This window comes from Myotis lucifugus, unplaced genomic scaffold, assembly GCF_000147115.1.
Source record: "Myotis lucifugus unplaced genomic scaffold, Myoluc2.0 scaffold_52, whole genome shotgun sequence".
NCBI lineage: Eukaryota > Metazoa > Chordata > Mammalia > Chiroptera > Vespertilionidae > Myotis > Myotis lucifugus.
In genome coordinates this window covers 1,404,221-1,429,026 of record NW_005871100.1, presented here as the reverse complement: position 1 = coordinate 1,429,026, position 24,806 = coordinate 1,404,221, and the positions used below count along the sequence as shown (strand labels likewise).

General features: G+C 57.4%; 1 protein-coding gene across 3 annotated transcripts in view; it reads right to left on the bottom strand.

Moving 5' to 3' along the window:
• CRHR2 (corticotropin releasing hormone receptor 2) overlaps nucleotides 1-23,964 on the bottom strand; it is a 26,928-nt gene extending 2,964 nt beyond the window's left edge. Inside the window, exons 1-9 of one of the 3 annotated variants that reach the window (XM_006088736.3) lie at nucleotides 23,878-23,964; nucleotides 18,258-18,351; nucleotides 12,335-12,460; nucleotides 6,892-6,977; nucleotides 5,536-5,645; nucleotides 5,108-5,225; nucleotides 4,336-4,489; nucleotides 3,772-3,832; nucleotides 2,363-2,435 (exon numbers count right to left, since the gene is read on the bottom strand). In XM_006088736.3, the coding sequence (XP_006088798.1) occupies nucleotides 2,363-2,435; nucleotides 3,772-3,832; nucleotides 4,336-4,489; nucleotides 5,108-5,225; nucleotides 5,536-5,645; nucleotides 6,892-6,977; nucleotides 12,335-12,460; nucleotides 18,258-18,351; nucleotides 23,878-23,964 (909 nt within the window). Of the gene's footprint in view, nucleotides 1-2,362; nucleotides 2,436-3,771; nucleotides 3,833-4,335; nucleotides 4,490-5,107; nucleotides 5,226-5,535; nucleotides 5,646-6,891; nucleotides 6,978-12,334; nucleotides 12,461-12,601; nucleotides 12,880-18,257; nucleotides 18,352-23,877 lie in introns of those variants that run through there. The other 2 variants (XM_006088737.3, XM_023753870.1) reach the window with 2 other exon arrangements.
• Nucleotides 23,965-24,806: the final 842 nt, after the last annotated feature.

Here is a 24,806-nt window from a genome sequence, read left to right as displayed (position 1 = left end):
AATATAGGTCCACCCACCCTTCACCCTCGCCTTCATCTCGTCCATAAGCATCGCTGAGCTCTCCTTGGCTACCAGGGCCCCTGTTCCCGGTTCCGAGGAAGAGCAGGAGCGGGGGTCTTAGTGTGGACAGTCTGGAAGACAAGGCCCTCTCCCCTCTTCTCCCATGAGGCAGGCCAGTTAGTGATGCTGCCCCCGCCCCCCCATCTCAGCCTGGGTCTGTGCAGCCGGAAGCCACTCTGCCCTCATGAGCTTGGTTCCCAGCCTCCCCCTTTACAACATCTGCACCACCTCACCCACCAGGCACCTTTCTTCCTCCTGCAGGGCGTCTCTGACCCCCCAGTCCACACGGTGCTCTCCATTCTTGAGCCCCACTCTTCCCCCTGTCAAATCCAAGCTCTTCAGTGAGCACCGGCCACTGCACTCTAATCTTGTCCAGCCTGGGTTTCTTGTTTCATTCATTCATTCATTCATTCATTCATGCAGTGAGGGCCATGTGCCTGACTCTGAGCTGGGCACTGATGAGAGGAAGTGGACTTGGCTCTCGGTCTGGGGTGAGGGGTGCATTGCATTTCCCTTAAGTGGTCAGAAAGGCCTGGAGAAATGGCATGTGAACTGAGAAAGGGGGGAGTGTTCCCGGCAGAGAAAGGGCCAGGGAGGAAGCCCTGGGTGGGGGAGGTGGGCTGGATGGTGGCCAGTGTGGCTGAGGTGAGGCAGAGGAATCAGGACACAAGTCCCGGAGGGCAGTAGAAATAGCTGGGAACCCAAAGCACGAGATTCCTTCCTGCAGGGCCCTCTCCGCTCGGGGTGGGGCAGCGGCCCAAGCACATCCTACAGAGACGACGGCACAGGTGGTGGGGGACCAGCCCCAGAGTCTCCACTCAGCTAGCAGTTAGTGGTGACCTTGGGCAGGCCGTTCCCTCTCTCAGTGTTTTCATCTGTGAAATGGGAAGCATGCTCCCTACTTCTTCCAGACACTGGGGAAGGTGGGGTTTGGACATAACAAGGATGGAGCTTCTGGAAGGGCTAACCCTGGGCACCTGGAAGCCCTGATGGTGCAAATAGCTGGGTGTGGGCTGGGTCCAAAGGGAAGGACACGCAAAATGCCCTGGAGGCGAGGGAGAAACCGGGAAGCGGACATGGAGAGAAAGCTGGTTGAGTCTTGTCTCCCTTTCTCCGTTCATTTCCTCACCACTGTCCCCCCTGCTGGCACCAGGGGCTCGCTCCCCACTATCGTTGGTCCCCCAGCCAGGCCAGCCTTCCTTGGCTGGGTCCCAGGCTCGTCACAAGGCCTGTCCTCCAGGAGGGCTCTCGGCAGCTGGCCGGGAGGGACTGGGTCTCATGGAGTTTCCATTCAACGAATGAGGGACTCAAGGCAGCGGGGACTCCAAGGACCATCCGCCCCCACTCCGATGACACGGACTGGCTTTGCCTCTGAAATAACAGAGCCCCGATGGTGCGATTTCAGGCCGTGGGTGAGAAACCTTCTTAGTCATCTCCAGTGCACACACATCAAGGACACTCCCAAGACGGGGGTCAAATGAATCCCGGGAAAAGTCACACAAAAAGAGAGTAAGGCAATAAAAGAGATAAACAGTAATCGCCCTCCTGGTAGACCAAGGAGGCCCTCATTAGGCACCTGCTGTGTGCAAGGGGCGGATGGATGCCGCTCTCTCAGTTCCCAGGAGCGTGTGGCCCTTTAAGGAAGCTGGTACCGACAGGAGCCTGAAATTACCGAGCCTGAAATAAGTCTTACATAAATGCCAATTTCTTATGGGGCCTTTCTGTGCGTCTCTCTTCTTTATGTGTGATATATAATGGGTTCTTTTTTGCAGAATGCAGCCCCTACTTAAACTCCACCTTAATTAAAGCTCGTTGCGGATTACAGACTCAAAAACATTTGGCAAAGGGCGGGGAGCTGAACTAGGAACAATTGCTCATTACGCTTCATTCTGGTACCAGGGCTCCAGGCTGAGGCTGGGCTGGGCCCCCAGGGGGCTGCTGAGGGAGGACAGGGGTATAGGTCCGGGCTGAACAGAAGCCTGCACACCCTCCTCTTGCCACCACTGCCCCCTTGCCTGGCTGGCTCAGCGTTTACCTGGCACGAATGTCACATGTGCGAGGGCACTAGCCACCGGCCAGTTAGACCCATTCTCTGCCCAGAGGAAGAGCCCAGTGCCAGGGAGGGGAGGGGAGGGGCTGCTTGGACACTGAGCGAGGGGAGAGTGTGCTGGGAAGGGAGGTGTCAGGAAGCCGGTGGCGTGGACGGAGTGTGTGCAGGGGAAGACATTGCTCCCTCATGTCTCTGCTGGGTGGGCCCTCAGCTGCTCCCCTGGTCCCCAGCCCCGTCCCAGTGTCTACCTACCAGGAGCACGAGGATGATGGGGCCCTGGAAGATGTAGTCCAGTAGGTCGCCCGGCTCCTTCCCAAACCAGCACCTGCAAAGGTGGGGGCTGTCAGTGACCTGAGCCGCAGCTGGGGGACCACCGCAGACTCAGGCCCAGGGGCCTCCAGCGTGACCCTGAGACCCATTCTCCAGGGCTGTACCTTCCCCAGAAGCAGGGTGGATGGTCCCAGCCCCACTGACCACCGTGCTCACCCGACTGCCTTTTGTGTTGCTTAGAGGTTCTCCCCAGCCAGTCTGAGGGTGGCCTGAGTCGTCTCCTCCTCCTTCCCTTCTTCCTCCTCCTCCTCCTCACTCCCTCACCCCTTCTAGATTGCTGGGCCCAGGGCTCACGACGGAGAGCTGGGCTGCCCCCCGACTGGTCTTGGGTCCAGCCGCCTGTGCCCCTTGTTCATGCATTGCTGAGAGCCCGCTGCTCCGGGTGCCAGGCACTCCGCTCACAAAACAGCAGGAGCCTTCTCCTGCCCGGAGCCTGCCTTCCTCCCAGCCGACCCCATTCACCCTGCGGAGGGAGCCTGCTGCCGCCAGGGGTGCGGTTGCTCTCTAGGGAGAATGGAGGATGAAGCTTCGGAGTCTGGGCCTGGGGGACCTCCTTGGGGACCTCCTCCTGGACCTGGAGAAGGGCCCATGCCTATGTCCCCACCCCCTCAGAGGGCATCCGGTGCACCTGGCTCAGACAGGCGTCTCCCCAGCTGCCCCCCAGCACCGGGGTTTCTGGTCTCTGCTCGAATACCCCCTGTGACGGGAGGGTCACTCTTCCGCACAATGATGAGAGCTGCCCTTTGTTCTGGGGTAGCTTTTATCATATGAGTGCTTCCAAATGCCGAGTTCCTGGACTGCGCCCCATTCCTGCCCCCACCCTCAAGTCCCCTCTGCTCTCTCCAGCCTCAGAGATGCCCTGGAGACTTGTGGACAGACACTGACGGCCCCCTGTCCTCTCTCCTCTCAGCTGGTGGTGCCGGCTTCCCAGCTGCTCCCTGTGGGACCCGTGACCAGGTTGCCATCATCGGCGCCCGTGGCTTCGTACGGCAGAGGCTCTGACGCAGGTAAGTCCCAGGACACGCCGCAGCCCCGGGGTCTGTGAGAGGCTCCCTGGCCTCCTCCATGTCCCCCAGTTCTGAGGAGGAGGCCTCCCCAAAGGCCAAAGGGCGCTTAAAGGAGCCAGCAATCCTAACTCAGTTTAACCAAGTTGACTCAACGCTGACCTATGAGCGCCTCTGGGTGCCCGGGCTGCATTTTTTCCATCTAAGGATGCGGAAAAGCCGCTCTGTCCTGTGTGGCTGCCACACCTCCCTACGGCTTGGCGGAGCCCACAGCTGCCCCGTCCGGACACCCCTGACCCTGACCCATGGCTGGCCTGTCTGACTCACTGTTTATTCTCATAGTAGAGGTTGGCCAGGGCCCAGGCGATGATGATGGGGCAAGGGATGCCTGGAAAAGAGACAGACATGGCTGTAGTGGTCAGACAGGTGGACAGGGTCAGTTCTCTTATAGAACACAGGACAGGGGGACCAGAAGGGGCCTGAGATCATGTTTCCAATCCTCTACTGCAGACCCCCCATGACCAAGGGCCTGTCCCTAGACCCAGTCCCGGCCCCTCCCCCACCCTCAGCCGTCCTCTCCGGGGAGGCCAGAGAGAGGAGGGGACTGGGTTTTCTGAGAGAGAAGTGCCGCTGGCGGCTTCTCGTCCAGAGTCAGAGACCAAGGCCTTGGATCTGCCACTCCAGGCGGGAGACAGGTCCCTGTGTGGGAGGCGCTTTGGAGGGACTATTTGCTTCCTCCTGGCCTGCCTGGAGGGGGCTGGCTGCGCTGGGGACCGTCCTGGGGATGGTGGGCAGGGCTGTGGTTCTGTCCTTGGACCCGATGAAGAGAGGTGACCTTGAGGGTAGCACCCCCTCCCCGCTTGGCCCTGCCACCCCCCTGGGGACCCTCACACCATCCGATGAAGAGGAAGAGCCACTTGCGCAGGTGCTCGGTGGAGTAGGTCATGACGATGGCCGTGTGCAGGTAGCAGCCCTCTACGAACATCCAGAAGAAGTTTGTCACCAAGAAGTAGTTGAAGACGGTGGTGATGCAGCGGCACCAGACCTGTACGGGCAGGCGGCGGTCAGGGCTGCGGGCCGGCCCGTGTGTGTGGCCAGCGCTGGTGGAGGGCCGGTCATTTTAGTGGTTCGTGGGCATGGCATTGAACACCCTCCAATCCCACGCTGGGTGGATTAGCCTTCGTCATTTCTCTCTCACTGTTTCAGACTGAGTGAACGCACCGTCTCCCGGCGCGGGTGTGTCTGACTTCCGCCAAGGTTCCTAATTCCCCCTTTTAACCAAGAAAGAGGGGCTGGCTCCAAGGTTCCTGCAGGCCGAGGCTAGAAGGGTGTCACTGTTGTGTTGCCATGGTGCTATTTTCTGGGGGGTCACTTTTAACCCATAAGTCACACTGGTTTCCATTGAGGGATGGAAGGTGAACTTTCATGTAGGAAAGTGATTTCACGTAAAGTGATTTGATTGAAAGAAAATCATTACATAAATAACAGTACAGGGTCGATGAAGGTGGGCGGAGTCATGGAGGGGCGTCTCCCGTCTCTGGTTTTGGGAGAATGAGGTTTGGTTGCTGCTCTTTGTCCCCCCAGCAGAGGAGAATCTGTCCCTTTCCCTCTGAGCTGGGCTCCCCCCACCCCTGGGCCCAGCCCCAACCAGTTGCCCAATGACCTCATTGCTCTCGTGCACTTCGGGGTCGATGAGCTGCAGCAGGAACCACGTGGCGTTTCGCAGGATAAAGGTGCCGATCAGGTTCCAGTGAATCACATTCCGAAGACAGCGAATGCTCCTGCAGGAGGCCCAGGTCAGGGGTCAGCCAGGGTCAGGGGTCAGCTAGGACTGAGCCTCAGGAGGCCAGATAGAGACAGCCTGGCATGAGGGCAGGGTTGTACCAGGAGCCAAATTCCTGCTGTGGAGGCCATGGTCGGGCCTCTCATTGCCAGCCTCCCCATGGCATCCATGTGCCTGCCAGGCACGCCTCCCCCACATGCCCTCCGTCTGCTGGCTCCAGGGCTCTGGGGCAGAGGTGATTGTCTGGGACAGGCGAAGGGGGTGTTGCGGGAGGAGGACAGGGAGAAATCAGGGGAGGGGTGACTCACCGCAGGACGAGGAAAAGCAGGAAAGCGGCCATAAGGGCTGCCATAGAAACGCAGTGGCCCAGGTAGTTGACCATGTGGGCGATGTAGTAGTGCAGTTCATACTTCCACTGCTGGACAGACAGACAGACAGACGGGCAGACGGAGCACTCCAGTGATGGCCACCCTGTATGTCCTGACCCGGAGGGCAGAAGGGCTCCTCCATGCAGCTCCCTGCATTTGGTTTGCCACTGGGTGGCTCTTGGTAGAAATGGCTGCGGTCAGGCCTCCCGACATGCAATTTTGGAGCAGATTTGGACGTAGTGTATGCTGAGACGTGCCAGAGGTGCAGGCAGATTTTCTTTTCTTTTTAATTCTGGATTGTGTTTAGTCTCAGCTCAGACCCCAGCCGGCTGAGCAACTGAGGGTGAGTTGATTCAAATCTCTGGGCCTCAGTTTGAACCCTGTACAATGGGTCTAACCAGCCACCCTGCCTCAGAAGCAGTGACTGATGGGAGGTCTGAGGGCTGCCCTGGGATCGGGCTGCCCTTGGGTGAAGCCATGGGAGGGGCAGGTGTGTTGTCTGCAGTGTGCTCAAGAACAATATCAGAATCAAATAGAAAGCCATTGTGCTTTCTATTATCCCCGGGCTGGCAATTCTAGGCAGAGGCGGGGATGAAGGACTCCTTCCTGTCCCAGGAGGCTTCTCCCAGCCCCACTTGGTTTGCCACCCTCAGAGGGGCCGTGAGTGGAGGTGAGCACAGAGGCCGGAGCAAACCTCTCTCCTTTAGGACCGTCCTGCTTGCCACTCCTGTGACCCTCACCGCAGTGTCCCTTGGCTCACATGTTGAAGAATCACTTTCCCAGGCTAGACAAATGGTCTCCCAGCCCCCTGAGGACTGTGTTGGGTGAATGAGGAGGGGCCTGGAGGCGGACGCATCCTTTTGGGTCAGAACTGAAGAGTAGCTTTAAAGGGGAGGTGGCTGGCCTTGCAGGCAGCAGGGAACTCTGTTTCAGAGCAAGAGGGGCTAGTGGGCTCTGAGCGGGACCCAGCTTCCTACAGGACTGCCCTTCTGGGGGCTGCACTCATTTCCACGTGGAGTCAGAGTTAGAGTGCCACCTGGGGAAACTGAGGCCCAGAGGAGGAAGGACATCACACAGCCTGTGAGGTGTTGGGGCACTGGCTACAGAGTCATTCCCTTCTTGTGTCATGTGCCACCCTTCTCTACCTCATCACAGTGTCACTGAACACGGCGGGGGGGGGGGGGGACGTGGGGCAGGGATAAGAGGTGAAAAATGGAGTGGTTGGGAGACAGGCCTGGTTCTGCCACCCTGGGGATCCTGTGAGTCTATCAGGGTCGGGGCAGGGGGGCCACTCACCTTGTCCTCCAAAATGGGCACACACTGCGAGTAGTTGAGCCGTGAGGCCCAGGTCCCATTCTCCAGGCACTCTCGGTAGATATTTCCTACAAAAGATGCCAACCACCAAGAGGCAAGTCACTCCCCTCCTCAGGAACTCTCCCTGGCTCCCTGGTTCCCCAGGATAAGGCCCATACTTCTCAGCTTCCCTAGGGCAGGAAACACAACACGCACCTACAAGTTCATCTGAAAGTCATGTGTGTGAAAACTGCACACGAGACTTAACCACACACGGCAGCTAAGAGGCATGAATAATAACCCCATTCCAGTATAGTCTTAGACTAGTTCAAACACTTCCTTTAATTTTGTTTGAAACTGAACCCAATTGTAAGCCCTGAGATGTGGGTAACGATTCACTGCTTTCAGCCAAATGATTTCCATTCTTATCTCAACCATATTTTGCTTAAATGGTTCATACTTTTCCTACCAGTATCAGTGCTTTCATTGTAATAACAGCTACCACTGACATAGCAGGTGTTTGCCACGTACCAGATCCTCTCTGCTTTCTAGCTGCTGTCCAGTCTCCACAGCAACCCCGTGAAAGAGGTACTAACATAAACCATTTCATGGAGAGGAAACTGAGGCACAAAGAGACTGGGCTGCCTGCCAGATACAAGAATGAGAAAAGGATTCAGACGCAGGAGGTCAGGCTTCAGGCTTGATGTTCATAACCTCTAGGCCAGGGGTCCTCAAACTTTTTAAACAGGAGGCCAGTTCACTGTCCCTCAGACCGTTGGAGGGCCGGACTATAGTTTATATTTATATTTTTTATATTTATATTTTTCTTTATATTCTATTCCAATGAATTCTGTTTATTTTATGTACAAATGCTGGTCGTGACCCCACTAAATTGACTTCATAATCCACTGTTGTGTTACAACCTGTTGTGTGACAAACAGACACCTCTTTTCGAGCGTTTGCCATGAATCACTGCACATCATCTCAGTGGACTCGATCCTACTCTTTGCTACTGAAGTGGAGCTCCCTGGGGACAGACCAGTAGGCACAGACAGACTGTACTGGAGTCATCGGATCCCCCTCAGAAGACTGTGTCGAATTGTCTCAGGTTGGCCGAAACCTTGGGAAGCAGAGTCTGAAATGTGGGATGTGGTAGCAGGAGGGGGTTTCCCTCAGAAGCCCAGGCATGCCTGGGAATGAGGTTCTGTCTCATTGGGTACCAGGGGACTGGCAGACAGATGTCCCCAGCTCTTCAGGGGAGCTGGCTAATGAGGATTCTGAGCCCTCAGGCACAGCCTGGGACAGGAGAGTGACAGACAGGGAAGAGTCTCCTCTGGGAGCCACAGGAAGATGGGCACGGAAAGTCCTAGGACAGGTGGCCAGGCCAGAATCTCGGGGATGGATGCAGTGAGGTGGATGTCTGTTACCACAGCAACACAGGTGCCCCTGCCAAAGATCGATGCCGATGGTGTGCAGTGTGGCCCGCCAGGGGCATTAGGGTCTGGATGATGTGGGCAGGGTGTTCTCCTCCAGGGCTCTGTGGCTGGGAAGCCTGGACACCCTCCCCAGCAACGTGCTAGGACTCTGCACCACAGTGGCCCTGGCCTGTTGAAAGGGCTCTCCTCCTTTCAGATGCTGACACTGTAATAGGAGTGCCTGGTTCAGGCAGTCACCTGAGTGGTCCAGGCGCCCGGCTGGGAAAAGATGGGACCTATATTCTAGCTGTAGTTTTGTCCTGGCTGGCTAAGTCCCTGCCTTCTTGGCCTCAGTTTCCCCTCTCAGAAGCAGTAAGGCAAATTTCTTCTCCAGGATGGTATTGGCATCACAGGTGGGTCAAGTATTTGTTGTGGGGGCCTTCTCAAGATGCTAAGAGCCAGTAGTAACCATGAGTCACTGTGATAATCCCAAACATCCCTACAGCACTTTCAAGGGTCCACTAGGTTGGCACTGCTACCTCTGTTATTCTAACCGGCAAAGCATAGGAGATAGGCCATAGAAGACAGGGACAATTTTCGTGGTAGTTATGGGGACAGAGTGCAAGAGGCTGTGGTGGAGGGTCGGTAATGTGGTCATTGTATAATGACAAGGAGGAAGGTGCTGGCAGATGCTACCAGGAAGGTGGGAAGGACCAGAAGCAACACTTATTGAAGGAATGAGGTCACTGGGCAGGATAGGAATGTTCAGCACCATGGACAGCGGGGCAAACCCATTCCTCGCTATCTATGCAGGTGCCCCTACCTTGGAGAGATCCTAGAACCCAGCACTCTCATCCTGTCTTCAGCCCATGGCCCTGGGCCCAGCCCAAGAAGGCTGCACGAATTCATGTCCCTCCTGAAGACCAAGCTTCAGCCCTAGATCCTCCAGATGCTCTCAGGCCTGCTCCAGCCCACCTGAGGGTTCAATTGCTACCTCTCCTAGTGCATGCTGGTCGGGATTTCCCAGCTAGCCTAAGGAGGCAAGGTCTAGGTCACCCTCTCCTCTGGTCCTTTCCGAAGGGCGACATAGAGCTGAGTACACAGGGGCTCAGGATGGACCGAGGTGATGCTGTTGCCTAGGTGACTGGGTAGCCCTGAATGAGGATGAGAGGCTTGGAGTGGGCCAAGGGGACAGTCTGCCACCCAGGCCTCACCAAGCTGGATGGCAAATGCAGAAGCTGCGGTCACACACGCGGGGAGCATTTGGGTCTCATACGCATGTCACAGGTAGGTTGAGCCCTGTTTCCAGAACTGCTGACACTGCAAGACCAACCCCACCTGCGGTAGGGGTGTCCGTCTACAATAGCAAACTTGTGGCCAGTATCCTCCAGATTCAGGGCAAGAAATCCTTGACTAGCCAGAACCGGTTTGGCTCAGTGGATAGAGCGTCGGCCTACGGACTCAAGGGTCCCGGGTTCGATTCCGGTCAAGGGCATGTACCTTGGTTGCGGGCACATCCCCAGTGGGGGGCGTGCAGGAGGCAGCTGATCGATGTTTCTCTCTCATCGATGTTTCTGGCTCTCTATCCCTCTCCCTTCCTCTCTGTGAAGAATCAATGAAATATATTAAAAAAAAAGAAAAGAAATCCTTGACTGTCCCCAGAAAAGCACGTTGGAAACAGAGCCAGCAGGTGTCTCCTTGGGAATTTAAGAGGGGGCGGCAACTTGTCCCTTACTGGTCTAAAGGGGCCCAAAGAGGGAGAGTGACATGTCCAGGATCCCCAGCAATGAACAGGCAGAACTAGATCTCTCTCCCCTGGGACACGCTTTCTCATGGGAGACCCTGGAGCTGGCATTTCTGGAAGCAAGAGGCTCTCTCTTGCTACAGCAGGTCCCAGAAGGCGCAGTCAGCTGTGCCCTCTGCCATGCCTATCTGGGACCCTCCTTGAGGCACCCCCCCACCCCCCGCACCAGGCCTGTCTTTGAGAATTGTGACATCCCCACTGAATCAAGGCCCAACCTCACCCTCTCCATGAAGCTTTCCAGGAATGCTGCAGGCCCACCAAGCCCCCCTTCCCAGTCCCTGACTGCTGATTTGTGCGAGTCTGGTCTTTAAGCTGCCTGGGCTGCCTGAGGGCTGAGCTCGGCCTTTCCAAACATCTCCTAAGAGGAGATTCCTGCACAGCAGGCTGACCCAATGCAAAGACCAACCCCTCTGGCTGGAGACCACTCAGCTGATGTGTTTCCATGTGAACACTATCCATGCTTCAGCATGTGTCTAGAATGGGGTTCTGGGAAGTGGGGACCCATCCTCTCCATGGGGTTGGGTTAGGTGGAGTGTTCCTTTATCCCCTGTTCTGGGAGACGCCTCCCAGTACAGATGGGGCCAGCCATTCCCAACAGGGCCTGAGGTCCAGGAGGCTGAGGCTGAGCTGGGCAATTCCTCAGGAGGAAAGTGGACCTTGTCCAGGAGGAGGCAGCAGCCCTTTGTAGCTGTGACAACCACAGGGACATGTGGGAGGAGGGGCCGAGCAGGGCACTCCAGGCTGATTGGGGAGAACAGGGGACAGCCCAGGCTGGGTTAGGAACCAGAGCACAGCTTCCCCAGCCCCCATCCACAGGCTATGGGTTGAGATGCTTTATCACCCCCCTTAGCCCTTAGTCTCCTGGCCCAGGCTGAATCAGGGACCCCGAGTTCCACGGCCACACCCCACCCAGCTCGCAGAATCCTAAAAACACAGTTCTATAATCTCAGGACTGAAGGAGCATAGGCGTCATTCCTGCTGCTTGCACACCTCCCGGGGCGGAGACCTCATTTCCAGCAGGGAGGTCTGTTTTAACCCTGGAGAGAAAGCGTGGCCTCAGACGATGCAGGGATCCTCCTGAGCGGCCCCACTGTCTCCACCATCCCCTTCCTGTTAGGGGCTCCTCTGCTGCTGGGCTCCTTGGGCCCAGGAGAGCCCTCCACTGGAGCAGGTGCCGGCAGGGGAGCGTGCTTAGCTCAGATGCAGACACTGCTGTCTTGCCCTCTAACCGTCTCTCTCTAAGAGCTCAGACGTGTGTGTGTGTGTGTGTGTGTGTGTGTGTGTGTGTGTACACGCGTGCTTGAGAGGGGTGGGCGAGCGGTGCCACAGTTCAGACAGACAGACACTCAGAGAGGGGTTGCTATGATGTTTCCAGCAAGGGGATTCAGACACCCTCTCCCTCCCAGGAGGCCCCCTGCCAGTGGGGTGGGGCTGGAGATGTGAGTGGCCTTCAGGGGGACCACTGATTGCTGCCCTGGCTCCTGCCTGGCTCCATCAGACCATGCAGGGGGCACAGACTCAGGCAGCCCCCCACTCCCAGGGCCGGTACTGAACGATCCCACCTGGGTGCTGGGCGGCTCCACAGCCTCCAGCCAGAAGGAAGGTGGGCACAGGCTGTCCCCCCAGGGGGCGGGGGTGGTCCTGACGCGCTGGAGGAAAGCAGCCCACGGCCTCTGACTCAGCCCCGAGGGTCAGTCTGGAGAGACCGGGTAGGAAGAGGCAGCACCCCACTCTGGCCCAGAAGCTTCGGTGCCCGCTGCTTTCCCAACACAGGCGCTGGGCTTGCCCTCCCCTCTCTGGGAGTGAAGAGTGACACCCACTCACCCGGGGGTTGGGGACTCAGCCCAGCGCCCCCGCCTCCCCCCCCACCCCCCCGCGGGGGGCGATTGGCTAAACAAAGAGAAGCTATAATGGGGAGCCTCACACACCCAGTGTAGATAACCTGGAAGAGGGGTTCACCCTCAAAAGGGAGGAAGTGTGTTCTCCTCTTTCTGGGTTCTCGCCGCTCGGCGCGCGGGAGCCGTGGGCAGATCACTGCCTCGCTGAGGTCTGATCACAGTGGGGCACAAGGAGCGTCCCCAGCATCATAAGGGTCCTCATCGCCAGCGGGCTGACGGTGCCCTGGCCCTCGGCACGTCTCCAACGCTGGGTCAGGGGGGCCCCCTCCACTCCCTAAGCCGCCCTCCCGGCAGGCCGTGCAGAACGCGGCAGAGGGTCGGGCACTCACCCGTGGTGTTGTACTTGATGCCATTGAAGTGCTCGGGGCATGGCCTCTCCACCAGGGCTCCGGCGGCGCTGCGGGGCCAGCACGTCCCGATCAGGTCCAAGGTCGCGTTGCAGTAGGAGTGGGGACCTGGCGACGGAGAGAGAGAGAGCGGAGCGGGGCTCAGAGAGGTGGTCGGGGGTGTGGGCGCCGCGGGAGGCAGGGCTCCCGGCGTTCGGAGCGCACAGGGAAGGAGCCCGCGCCTCCCGGGTCGGCTCGCCTCCCGCCTACCCTCGGGGTCCAGGGCCGGCGCCCAGCCGTCAGGGAACAGCTCTCCGGCCAGCGCCAGGCTGCAGTTGGCTTCCAGCAGGCTGGGGAGCAGCGCCGCGTCCATCGCGCCCACCGCCAGCCGCGCGCAGGGACGGAGTGTGAGTGCGCGCTCGGCGTGGCTGCGGGGCCCCGGCCGAGTGAGCGGCCCAGAGAACCGGGTTTGGGTCCTGCCCGCCCAGCCCCGACCTGCGGGCGCTGCGCCCGATCTCCCGGAGCCGCCCAGTCGGGACTTCACCGAGAGGAGCGGGAAGCGCACTGAACTGCGGGCCCACCGGTTCGGTCGTGTCCAATGGCTGCGTCAGGGGGCGGGGCCGGGAGGCTTCTCCAGCCCCCGACCCACGGGCCAGGCGGGAGTCCGCGTTCTGTGGCCCCGCCTTGGTCCAGAGGAGGGCGGTGGGGATGGAGAGCGTGGGCCGGGGGTGGCGGAATGCCCCGTCCGTCCGTCCGTCCGTCCGTCCCTCCGGAGGATCACAGCCGCCGGGGTGCAGCCTGCCTAAACGAGCGCCACCTCCCTCAGGGAGTAGCAGGGAGGGGGTGGGAGTCCACGTGCAGATCTGCGTTCCAGAAAAGCTCCCCGTGGCCTCTGGGAAGGAAGTCGATTGGAGGGTCTTCAAGGGAAGGAGGGAGGCCACCGAAAAGTCTGGTGAGAACGAGGTGCCTGAATGGGTGAGGGACCAGCTGCGGGAGCTGGGATGGCCGGGGATTTCCCAGGAGAACCAGCCCTGGGAGGAGGGCCTGGAGAGAGAGGAGGCGGTGGCGAGGTCTGGGGAAAAATTGTCTGAAATTAAGTGGAGGACTTCAAACACCAGGGTCTGAGGATGCCCTGGGCTCCTGAGAGAATAGTCCCTTCCTCCTGGCGGGGGCATGGGCAGGGCCACCTGGGAGTGGTCTGTGTGTGTGTGTGTGTGTGTGTGTGTGTATGTGTGTGGAGAGCAGGCCCCACAGCAAGTGTGAAGCAGCTAAAACCCCTTCTGTGGCATTTGCTCTGGCCCCATCAGGACCACCTGCTCTGTAATCTGTGCCAGCTCCATTCTGAGCGCCCACGGTTGAGCCCTCTGCATCTCGATTGGCCAGTCAGGGCGAGAGCACAGACCCACAGACCCACAGACCCAAGGTCCCCTGGTTTCTGGAATGCAGGGCCATTTCTCTTGGATCTTATTATAGGCACAGTTGTCTGTTATTCTAGGTGTGACAGAGAAAACTGAAAAGGTAGCAGCTTTGGAACAAATTGATTGTACAACTCACTTCAGTATTTGCAAATAGGTAAATAGGGAAAAAAATTGTCAAAGTGAAAACTTCCTTCAATTAGATTAAATCCAACTACAAATAAATAAGGCATGGGCCTTTTTGCTCGCTAAGGAAGCAAAGGTCATGGGAGGCCCTGGGATGGAGGCCAGGGGGCGAGGTATTTGGGACAGTGTGTGCCCCCAGGCTGGTGTGACAGGTTGCAGATAAGTTCAGGGAAGTGTGACAGGTGCTGGGAAGACACCTGTGTGTCATGGGCAGCACTGGGTGAGGCAGGTGCCACTGGCGCACCTTGGTGACAGCTGCAGTGGTGGTGACCAGTTCCAGGCAGGCAAGCTCAGACACACATCTTGGTTTTTCCGGTCATAGCCTAATGCCAGGCCTCAAACAGGCGTGCAGAGCACAGTGGAAATACACACGGCGCCACATGCAGTCCCGTGTCTTCACAGTGTCACACACATTCTCTCATTCACCCCGCCACCCATCCAATGTCAGCTGGAAAACAGGATGTAAGGGGCCAGTCTGTCTTTGCACCTCTTGGGGGCTGTGCGTGGCCAGACTGAAAGGACGGGGTGTGCATGGCTGGAACACAGTTGTGGGGTTCACTGGGAGTTACAGTGGGGCGGCTGCTGAGGGCACGGAGGCTCAGGAGAGTCCAGGAGCTGCCCGGCTCCTGCCCTGTGACACGGGACAGTGCCCCTAGGCCAGACACATCCTCCCCACTCCAGCCCACCCACCCCACCTGGGCACAGGTGAGGTTGCCTGGTGGTTTCATGTGGAACCGTGGGACCAGGAAAGGCCCTCTGCAAACGTCTCATTTATAGCTGGACAAGGGGAAGCCCAGAGGAGGAAAAGGAATTCCCCCTTCAGTCCCTCCCACACCATCTTCATCTCTGCAGAAGCCAGACTGGGCTCCTGGGCACGTCACTCCTCACAAGAGTGGCTCCCGATGGCCCTCAGGAGGAGCCGGCTCTCCGGCCCTGCAAAGGACATTCTTCCTGGTCCTTTATCTGCATCCTCTCCCTCCTGCTCAACTTGAGATGCCCTGTGGGACAGCTTGTCATTCGCTGGAGCCACTCTATACCTCTGCACCTTTGCATGTGCTGTTCCCTCTGCTAGGAACGCCTTCACAGCTCTTTACTCCAGTTTGCCTAGCTCCGTGGTCGGCAAACCGAGGCTCGCGAGCCACATGCGGCTCTTTGGCCCCTTGAGTGTGGCTCTTCCACAAAATACCACATGTGGGCGCGCACATACAGTGCGATTGAAACTTTGTGGCCCATGCGCAGAAGTTGGTATTTTGTGGAAGAGCCACACTCAAGGGCAAAGAGCCCATGTGCTCCCACCTGAATGCTGCAGGCCTGTAGTTTTCCCGACAATTGGGATGTCCACTTATTCCTTTCCAACCAATCAGTTTAGCTCTTTTGTCTTTGTCTGGGGCTGGGGGGCCTTTCCTCCGCGCCCGCATCTCCCTAGGGAGCTGTTCTCTGCCACAGCGAGGTGTGGTTTTTCTACTGTTTCCTCGCCGAGCCTGTGACTCCCCGAGGGCAGGGCTGGTCACGCTCACTAACTAGCCTAGCGCCCACCCGAATGCTGCAGGCCTGTGCTCAGAGCCATCGCTGACAGAAGGGCTGCCTCGGCAGCGGCCTGGTCTCCTGGCCAAGTCTCTCTTCCCATTCGACTAGCCCTGGTGTGTGTGTGTGTGTGTGTGTGTGTGTGATTGAGGAGTTATTTCAAGGGATCCCTGAATCCATTGGACACATGTATTATCTCTGGACAGAATAAATAATATGCCTTACAACAATGGTTCTCAACCTTCCTAATGCCGTGACCCTTTAATACAGTTCCTCATGTTGTGGTGACCCCCAATTTCATTGTTACAAATTGAACATAATTAAAACATAGTGATTAATCACAAAAACAATATGTAATTATATATGTGTTTTCTGACAGTCTTAGGTGACCCCTGTGAAAGGGTCGTTCGACCCCCAAAGGGGTCACGACCCACAGGTTGAGAACCGCTGCCTTACAACATATACCTCCGTGATGAATAAAACAAGTATTCCATGCAAAGCCTGCAGTCTCTCATGATTATGTGTGTTCCCTTTACTTGGACCTCAGTTAGGGGCTTATGGTGTAATTGACCATAGCCTTTGGCTCATGACCCCTTGTCACCAGTAGCCCACACATGGCCTAACTTTATTTTATTTGTCTTTCCTTTCATGGAAGTTTGTATGTAGCAATAAGTATAATGACTCGGTCACTCAATCTGAAACTAGATCATTGCCAATCACTAGCCTATTTATCTATCTGTGCACTCTCAATATTGCCTTGATCATATTGCACTTAGCTTTTTCAGGTTGATCATGTGTGTGTGTGTCTGAACAATAGATTGTTTGGTTTCGCCTGTTTTTGAACTTTATGCATTTCCTCAATCAGTGAACCCTAAAAAGGAGAGTACTGCCCTGGATGAATTGTTCCTGAAGTCCAAGGGCATCCTAACAGCACGGATGGTCCTCTCAGGGGTACAGCCAAAGAAGGATAATGCGTCCCCACTTGTCTGCTAGGCAGCATGGCGTGCCGGAAGAATGTGTAATGGCAGGGGAAATGTTCACTCTGCGCTAGAAGAGGCGAACGCAGGTTACAAAGCTGTGGACGCAGGGTCATCCCAGCGTTATCAAAACAAAAACAAAACTGAGAAAACATGAGGTTCTAGGGATTGATAAACTGCTGGGGCTCGTAAATATTATGAATATTCCTGGGTTGAGGGACAAGGAGCACTTATTGTCTTCTTCCTTGATTTTTAAAAATATTGTTTTCCGAATTTGTGGTGTGTGTGTGTGTAATATGTGTGATATCAGTTTAAAAACAGATAAATGATAATATCGGTTTAAAAACAGATAAATGATACTACAAATGAGGCAGGAGAGGCCTTGTTTTTGGAAAAATTGGGACCCTCCTCACTAGGAGGAAGGTGGGGGTCTGTGTTGGAGGGGAGTGGGGAGCAGGGAGAAGACAGTGGGCCCACGAATGAACCAGCATCACCTTCTGGCCCACATCGGACCCAGAGTTTGATAAAATAAGATGTATATTTCAACCTCCGCGTAGGGCGGCGGGGGGGGGGGAGGCTCTATTTCCTGCCCGATGTGGCCCCTGCTGGGCGTGTCCACAGTCTCTCATTCAACCTGCTCAGTGAGCCTCTGAGGTTAATACAGACCCGTTTATAACAGACGAGGAAACGGAGGCTTGGAAGGTCTTTTGGGTTGAATTGTGTCCCTCAAAATCCATATATTGAAGTCCTAACCCCCAATGCCTCAGAAGGCGGCCTTATTTGGAGACAGGTCCCTAGGACTAGGATGGTCCCTAATCCAGAACGACGCTGTCCTTTTAGGGAGAGGCTATTAGGACACAGACCCCCAGAGGGAAGATCAAGGGAAGGCACAGGGAGAAGACGGCCAGCCATCCACAGGCCAACGAGAGAGGCCCAGAAGGAACCTACCCTGCCAGCGTCTGATCTGGGACTTCTGGCCTCCAGAATCGTGAGGAAATGAATCTCTGTCGTTTAAGCCCCTCGGCCTGTGGTGTCTTACTGCAGCCCTAGCAAGTGAGTGCAGGCGGGCCGGGGGTGTGGGGGGGTGGGGGGGGGAGGAGTTGGCGCCAGACTTGGGTCTGTGGGACCCTAATGCCTGAGCTCTTCACCCTACACTGTGAGGAGGGCAGGAGACAGGCTGTCATCCTCCATGCCCGACTCAGGCTGCATTCGGCGCTGTGTCTCCCTGTTGACCAGCACCTTTATCTCCAGGGGCCGAGGGCACCCCCAGCCTCCCTCATCCCTGACTGCTTCAGTGGATGCAGATCTGAGAAGGCCAGAACCTGGGGGGGCCCCCTGGGCCTCTCCCGAGCCTGTGGCTGACCCTGACTCCAACCGGCCACCAGAAAGCTCCGAGGTGTCAGAGCTCAGGCACCCGCTGCCGCTTTGAAGGTCCCTACAAGGAGGTGACACTTGGAGTTGCCGTGACCAGAGAATAGATTTTACACCTTCCGCTGGCCTTGCCCGAGTTTAAAGCAGAGGGGCAGGCCCTCCTCAGGCTCCTGAATGCAGCTCCTGCCACTCCCTTGGGGTGCAGATGCTGGGAGCTGGGAGCTGGGAGCTGGAGGGCGACTCCCAGCCAAGCCTTCATCAACAGGGAAGAGTCTGAGCCCCAAGTAGGAAGGGCCTGTCAGGACAGAGACAGAGCTGGGCCTGTAGCTGGAGGCTGCCCCTGTCCAGCACCCACCAGGGTAAGCTGGCCCGGGAGAGCCTCTTCCTCCTATGGGCCCGGGACCCACCCTCATCCTGGGGTCTGCCATGCGGTGCCCACAGGGGCATGTGTACCTGAGAGGTTGGCGAGCGTGGTGGCGGGGTGGCAGTGCTGCTCCAGCAGTGCCCACAGGCGCTGGTCTCCAGGCGCCTGGCGTGGCCCGGCTGCCTAGGAAATAGGAGGGACCAGGGTCAGAGGTCAGGCCCTAGCGAGCGATTGACAGCACATGTCTGTCCCCTGCCCTTTTCCGTCCATCATTCATCCCTTACCTCTGAGGTACAGAGGGGGAAACTGAGGCGGGACATGCCCGAGGCCAACCAGCAGGATAGCAGCCTGGCCGGGCCTGGAACCCTGTCCTCAGAAGTGGCCGGTGCAGCTTGACCTCTGAGGCAGGAACCTTCTCTGTCCATCCTTCAGCCCCAGAGGTTTCCTCCTCAGGGTGGGATGCACCCCTGTGACGGGGCCAGAGAGCCAGGTGGAGGCCCCCTAGCAGTTCACTCACCCAACAAGTACTTGTAGGATGCCTACTGTGTGTCAGGCCCTGGCTTGGGGACCCAGTGGGTGTACTTGGGTAGTCTCAGGCCAGATAGGGATCCCCTAGATTTAGAAGGTGCAGAAGGGAGCGGGGGAGAGTGGGTGATTTCACACTGTCACACCGGTAAACAGGCAGTTACAAAATGTGTTAGGTTTAATACATGGGAGAGACACCTAACCAAGGGAGGCTTCCTGGAAGAGGTGGCATTTTGGAGACAACCAGAAGATGAGTAGGGGAAAAGGAAGGACCACTGTGTGAGTCCGAGCACTCACCAGAGAACAGATGAGGTTGTTGCAACAATGGCAGCCCCATCCAAAAGATAAAAACCACCCAGGATCCTATCACCTAGAAAAATCCTAAGAGTGGGTGCTGGGAGGGATAAAGTAGGTGTGTTATCTCTGCTTCAGGGGACCATCTTCTGGTGGGAAGGATGGATGGGTGACCAACTTGTTACAGCATCTATAATTTGCTAAGGAGGAATGGGGTAGTGTCATGAAGGTGTTCATGTTGATGTGGGCTTTGAAGGTTGAGTAGGAGTTTGCCCAACTGATAAGGGCAGTGCCAGGAAGGGCATCCTGGGTAGGGAGCACAGCATGTGCAAAGGCTGAGAGGCTGTGAAAATTCAGGACCTGAGACTGACGGAAAGCAATGCACTCCCAAATACTAATCCTTGTCCCCGATTCCTCCCAAGACCACCACTTTTCCTGCTCTGTGGTCAGCACCCCTCCCAACCCTGACATTCCTGATTCTACGATTCCAGAAGCCACTGCCCCACCAGTGGATAGCCCTTCCCCTTCCCCCTGCCTGTCAGATGTTTGCTCCCTGACAGCTGGGTCAATGTTTATCCCGGGATGTCCCCAGGGCTAGGATCCCATAGCCCTCAAACATCACATTCCCTACTTGGGGCTCCGTCTATTTCCTGTGCTGGGGCTGGAGGCCGCACGCTCAGCCTCCCCAGGCTGGCCTGGAACTCCTAACTAATGATCCCACCTCGTCAGATGGGAGAGCGCTGTCCCCTGTCCCCCTCCAGGGTCATCTGTACTGACTAGCTCTTGGCTGTCCCAGGGGCAAAGAGCTGCTTCCACCCTCACCCCTGTTCCCAGCCCAGAGCCTGGCACATACCAGGTGCTCAATAAATGTTGGTTGGCCAACTGGATGGATGGTGTCAGCCAGGTGGAGCTGCGTCCTCACCCCCAGTTCTGGGAGCGCAGGTTCTGGGCTCTTCCTGCTCTTCCTGCTTTTCTCTGAATCTTCACTTAGAGGCCAGCGGGTCCTGCTCCCTGTGCCTGGAACTGGGAGCCCTCACCTTAGAGGAGGGCAGGGGAGAGGCCCTGGCAGGGCGAGGACGCAGCGAGCCAGAGCCAAGACACCAGCTGCTCTTCCTCCACCCTGGGCCCTGTCCAGGCTGACCCTGTGCCCAGGGGCCAGGCAGGCCCCAGAGGTGCCACCGCCCTGGAGCCAGGGGGTCTGGCCGAGCCTAATGCTCCCCTCTGGCCTGGCGACAAAGCTTCGTCTAAATTTAGCCCCTGGTCTAAGCCTGGGAGATTTACGGGACCACAGGTCCTGCAGCCAGATTGCCAGTAACCGGAGGGGAAGGGGGTGAGCCCCTCCTGCCGCCTCCTTCCCTGTCCAAGGTCAGAGCGGACTCCTCTCCGAGGGAGAGTTTCCCTTCATTCACTGCTTTCGTTGAGCCTGGGCTAGAGGCAGAGGAGGAAGAAATTCAGGCTCTGCTCCCCTCTCCAAGGAGGGAGGAGGTAGGAGGAGATGGAGAGGAGAGAATGGGAGGAGAGGAGGGCAGAGAAAGGGGGAAATGGGGCGGGGGGGGGGGGGGAGGAGGAGGCAGCCTGGGCCCCGAACAGGCAAAAAATTGCAGAAGGCAGCATTGGGCTGAGGCTGCCTGAAACAGAAGGTGAGGGGTGGGGAATCATGTGAAGGGGGCAGCTCATTATTTCCAGAGCCACTGGGCAGGCTATCTGGAAGGGGAAACCTTAGCTATTTCGGTTCTAATTATCAGGTGCTGGACATTGAGGGCGGTAACCAAAGCCCTCCCACCTCCAGCCTGTTCCTGGAGGTCCCTTTTCCCACGATGCCCACTCTCCCTTCCTGTCCTTATTCAGACTCCAACTGGCCTGCAGAAGCCAGGCCTCCCCTCCTTGTGTGTTCTGTGATCTCCGAAAGCCTGCAGCTCCCTCTCTCCTGGGCCCGTCTCCCCTGACCTGTGCCAAGCCCTGGGCCCTGCACACAGGTGTCGAGGGTGCGGGGAGAGGACAGGGGAAGGGAGGAGGAAATACCTGGACCCAAAACAGGGAGAGGGAGCTGGCTAGCAGGAGGCCCTATAACAGGACGCCATGTCTGGAATCATCTCCTTGCTTATGGACTCATCTAATGTCCAGTTTGCCGAAAAGTCACCCTTTTCTGAATTGTTTTGTCATCTGAATGCCCCAATAGTAACTCAGCATTAAAATTAAACCACAGTAAAAGGAAAGTTTTGTTAAGTGAAGGGAATCTGCAGTGGGGCTATCTGGTTTGAATCCTGGCCCTGCCACTTGCCAGTCCAGTGACCTTGGGCTCATGATCTGGCCTCAGCTTACTCATCTGTAAAATGGGGATGATGGTGTTCTTATCTCCGGGGGCTGCTGTGAAGTTTACAGGAGATACTGTATGCCAGTGCTGCTAACAGTGCCGAGCACATGGCGAGCCCTGTGTGGCTGCTAAATAGAACCAACACAATCAGCTTATTGAATAATCTATCCTTCGGTGGAAATGACATCTTAAAAAAATCCAAATTTTGAATAAAGCGACATTAGACAAACCAGCAGAGGACTCCTAAGCATGGTTAAAATGAAATAAAGTAGGAAATGACAGCTGAGAGGATACAGAATAGTCCCCTAACTCTGCAAATCTGAGACTTACTAGGAATGCAAAATTAAGTAGGCAGTGCCCTCAGACAAATTGCTTTTTAAAAAACACTTAAACATCAACAAAATAGCAAAAACAGAGGGAAAATTAGCTGGTCAGGTTAGAAAACACTCAGAAAGTGGCCGAATGTTTGGGAAACCATTAGATGAATTGGCTTCTGGCCCTTGAGGTGCCTGCCTGCAGACCCTGGGAGTGAGTGTGTGCGGGGCCTGGCCTTGCCTGGTGCGGGCGGGTCAGGCTTCTGACTTCTCTCTTGGCTGAGCCTTGATGGCTCCCACAGAAGCGCTGTCCTGAGCCCCTGGGGAGGGGAAGCATCTTGTGTCAAAGGTCAGAGGGGCTGGTAGACTTCAGAGGCAAGTCGCTCGGAAAGGGTCAGATCCAGGGCTTAGGAACGCAGCAGGGCTTAGGAACGCAGCAGCCCTGCTCATTGGCCTCCCTGAACCTCCGTTTCCGGCTGGAAAGAATGGCCCCACCTTCCGCGTTTTAGAAAAGCCCAGGGCACAGGGCCAGGGGCACCAGGAGCACAGCTGCCTCTCGGAGCAGCTTCCGGAAGGCCTCACTCAGAGGCCACCCCCCCCCCCTCGGGCGCCAGGGTCAAGCTGGGCTCCTCGGGGCTCCTGCCATGTGGGCTGGGCCAGGGCCCTCCCCACTCAACCACTCTTCTAGCTCCCTGCCCCTGAGATAGAAATCAGAGCCCGCCAGTACCCCCACCACCTCCTGCAGCCTCACGCCGCCTCTTCTTAGGGTGGGGGCTCCACGGACTTCCCCGCTGCCTGCTTTCCTCCAGGATCACCCCGTGGCCACCTGCCCTCCTGCCCACCTCCCACTGCACCTCCCCAGTCCCCTTGGAGGCTCTCATTCCCCCCCCCCCCCCCCCGTGCACTTTCTTTGTCATTCAAATGACCAGAGTTTGTAATACACACTTTTCTTCCCACCAGTGTCTCCTTCTAGCTCTCACCCCACAGGGCAGCAGGCACGCGCTGGGGTTTCTACCCCTGTGCCCGCACCACGCCAGGCCCGCTTCATCACGGCTGAGTGAGGGAGGGCGGGAGCCGGGCCCTCCTGCCACCTCCCACCCTGCCGCCCGCTCCTGTTCTCACGTCACAAAGAGCAGGAATCTCTGCTCATTTGGATGAGGACCCAGAAATAAATCCATCACCACGAGGGCCAGAGGGAGGAAGCCGAGCGGTGGGGCCGGGAGACCAGGGTGTAGCTCCTCTCTAGCTGGTTATATCCCGAGTAGCTTGGCACTGACACCCTCAGCATGGTGCCCACCCTTCTCTACAAGAGCGGACCCCCCGGAGGGCAGGGCCCGGTGCCTTCAGCTTGAACTCTAGCGCCTGGCACAACACCACAGCTGCATTTATGGGGTGCGTGCTCCGTGCCCCGCAGGTACTCAGCGCTTTCCTAGCTCCCCACGGCAGCCCTGCTCAGTAAACACCGGCCCCATCCTCAGGAAACTGAGGCTTGGAAAATTCCAGTCACCTGCCCAAGGTCACAAGCTAAGCAGCAGAGAAGGGACTTGCATCAGTCTGCCGGCAAAGTGCTTTGCCAGTGGCTGGCCGCTCACCCACTAGCTGATATGCCTGTTGAATGAACGACTCCTCTGTGTCCATAAGGGCACAAAGAGGCCCAGGGAATGGTCCCCAGGCTGGTCTGTGGGGGACCAGGATGGGACCAGCCCCCTGACTTCCAGCCGGCTCAGTGCCCCGCAGAGTGTGCCTCCCGGGTCCCCGTGGCCCTCTGAGCCCTGGAAATGGGGTGGCTCTTTATGAAAAGTGTGGCCGAGGACAGGTCGCCCTCCCTCCCTGAGCCTCCGTCCGTATTTGTAAAGTGAGGGGAGGGTTAGAGAGCGACCCCTCCTGCCACAATCATGGGCAGCTGCGGAGCAAGCCCTCCCCGCCTCCCAGGACTTCTTAGCTGCTCTCCATCCTCACCCCCTCCGCCTGCAGATGCTGCCTCCAGGCAGAGGGCACCCACAGGGGAGGGGACAGGATGGACACGTGGGGACACTAGGAGGTCAGCAGGCTGCCCCATCCTCACTGCTGTTAGTTTCAACTCGGCCCCCCAACCCGGCCCCCTCACCCACACAAGGACCCTCAGCCCCAACGCGCCACCAAGCCCGGAGCCTCCTTCACTGGCCTAGGAACTGAGACCCCAACCCCCCTAGTCAGGATAGCACGGAGCTCCAGCTCCCAGCGCCCCCACCCTGAGACACGACTCCTGCTCCCCCCACTTACTTTGAGCAGAGGCGGGAGGAGGCAGAGCAGGCAGAGGAGAGGGTGTGGGATGTGGAGGAGGCCCGAGGGCCCCTCGGGACCCCCCATGCCCTGTGATTAGGGGCAGGAGCACACCTCCCAGCTCGGATGTCCCGCCCCTCCTGCCTTTTCTCCAGAGCTAGTGGGACCGCCTTCCCCACCCAGCAAGGAGGAGGCCACCGAGGTGAGGCCCTGGGCTCGAGGTATTCTTCGCCCCCCCCCCCCCCCCCCGCCCCCGCCCCCGCCATCCCCACAGAGCAGTGACACCGCCCCACAGCCCCCCCTCCAGGTTATTTATAGCGGGTGCTGGGCAGCCGCTTCTTCCCTGGCAGCCAGGGACCAGACTTCCTGGAGCTGCAGAGAGGGGTTAATGCCTTTGCCCGGGCTGTAGCCACCCCCCCCACCCCCCAGAGAGAGAGAGAGAGAGAGAGAGAGAGAGAGAGGGATTGAGAAGAGGAGGGGGCCTGGCTGTGGCTTCCCAGCCCGGGCTCATATTCCAATTGTCCGGGAAGCCTTGTCAGGAGCCAGTGCCTGCTGGGACATGGGGAAGTTGAATGTGGATGAAGAATCGCACTGTATCAATGACGACGTCCTGACCTGGCCGTGCACTGTGGGTGGGTAAGAGAATGTTCGTAGGAAACACACCCAGGGCTACATGTGTACTTAGGGACACCAGGTTTCCAACTGCCTTTTAAATGGCTCAGAAATACAAACACACACATAGATACACACACAGAGAGAGAGAGAGAGAGAGAGAGAGAGAACAATGAAGCAGACGGTCAACAGGTAATGGGTATCTGGGTATACTTTGCATCATTCTCCCAACTTTCTGGTAAATTGGAAATAAAATGCTAAAAAGCAATGAAAAACGCCAAAACAACAAGGACAGCAAATGCAGCCATGGCAGGACC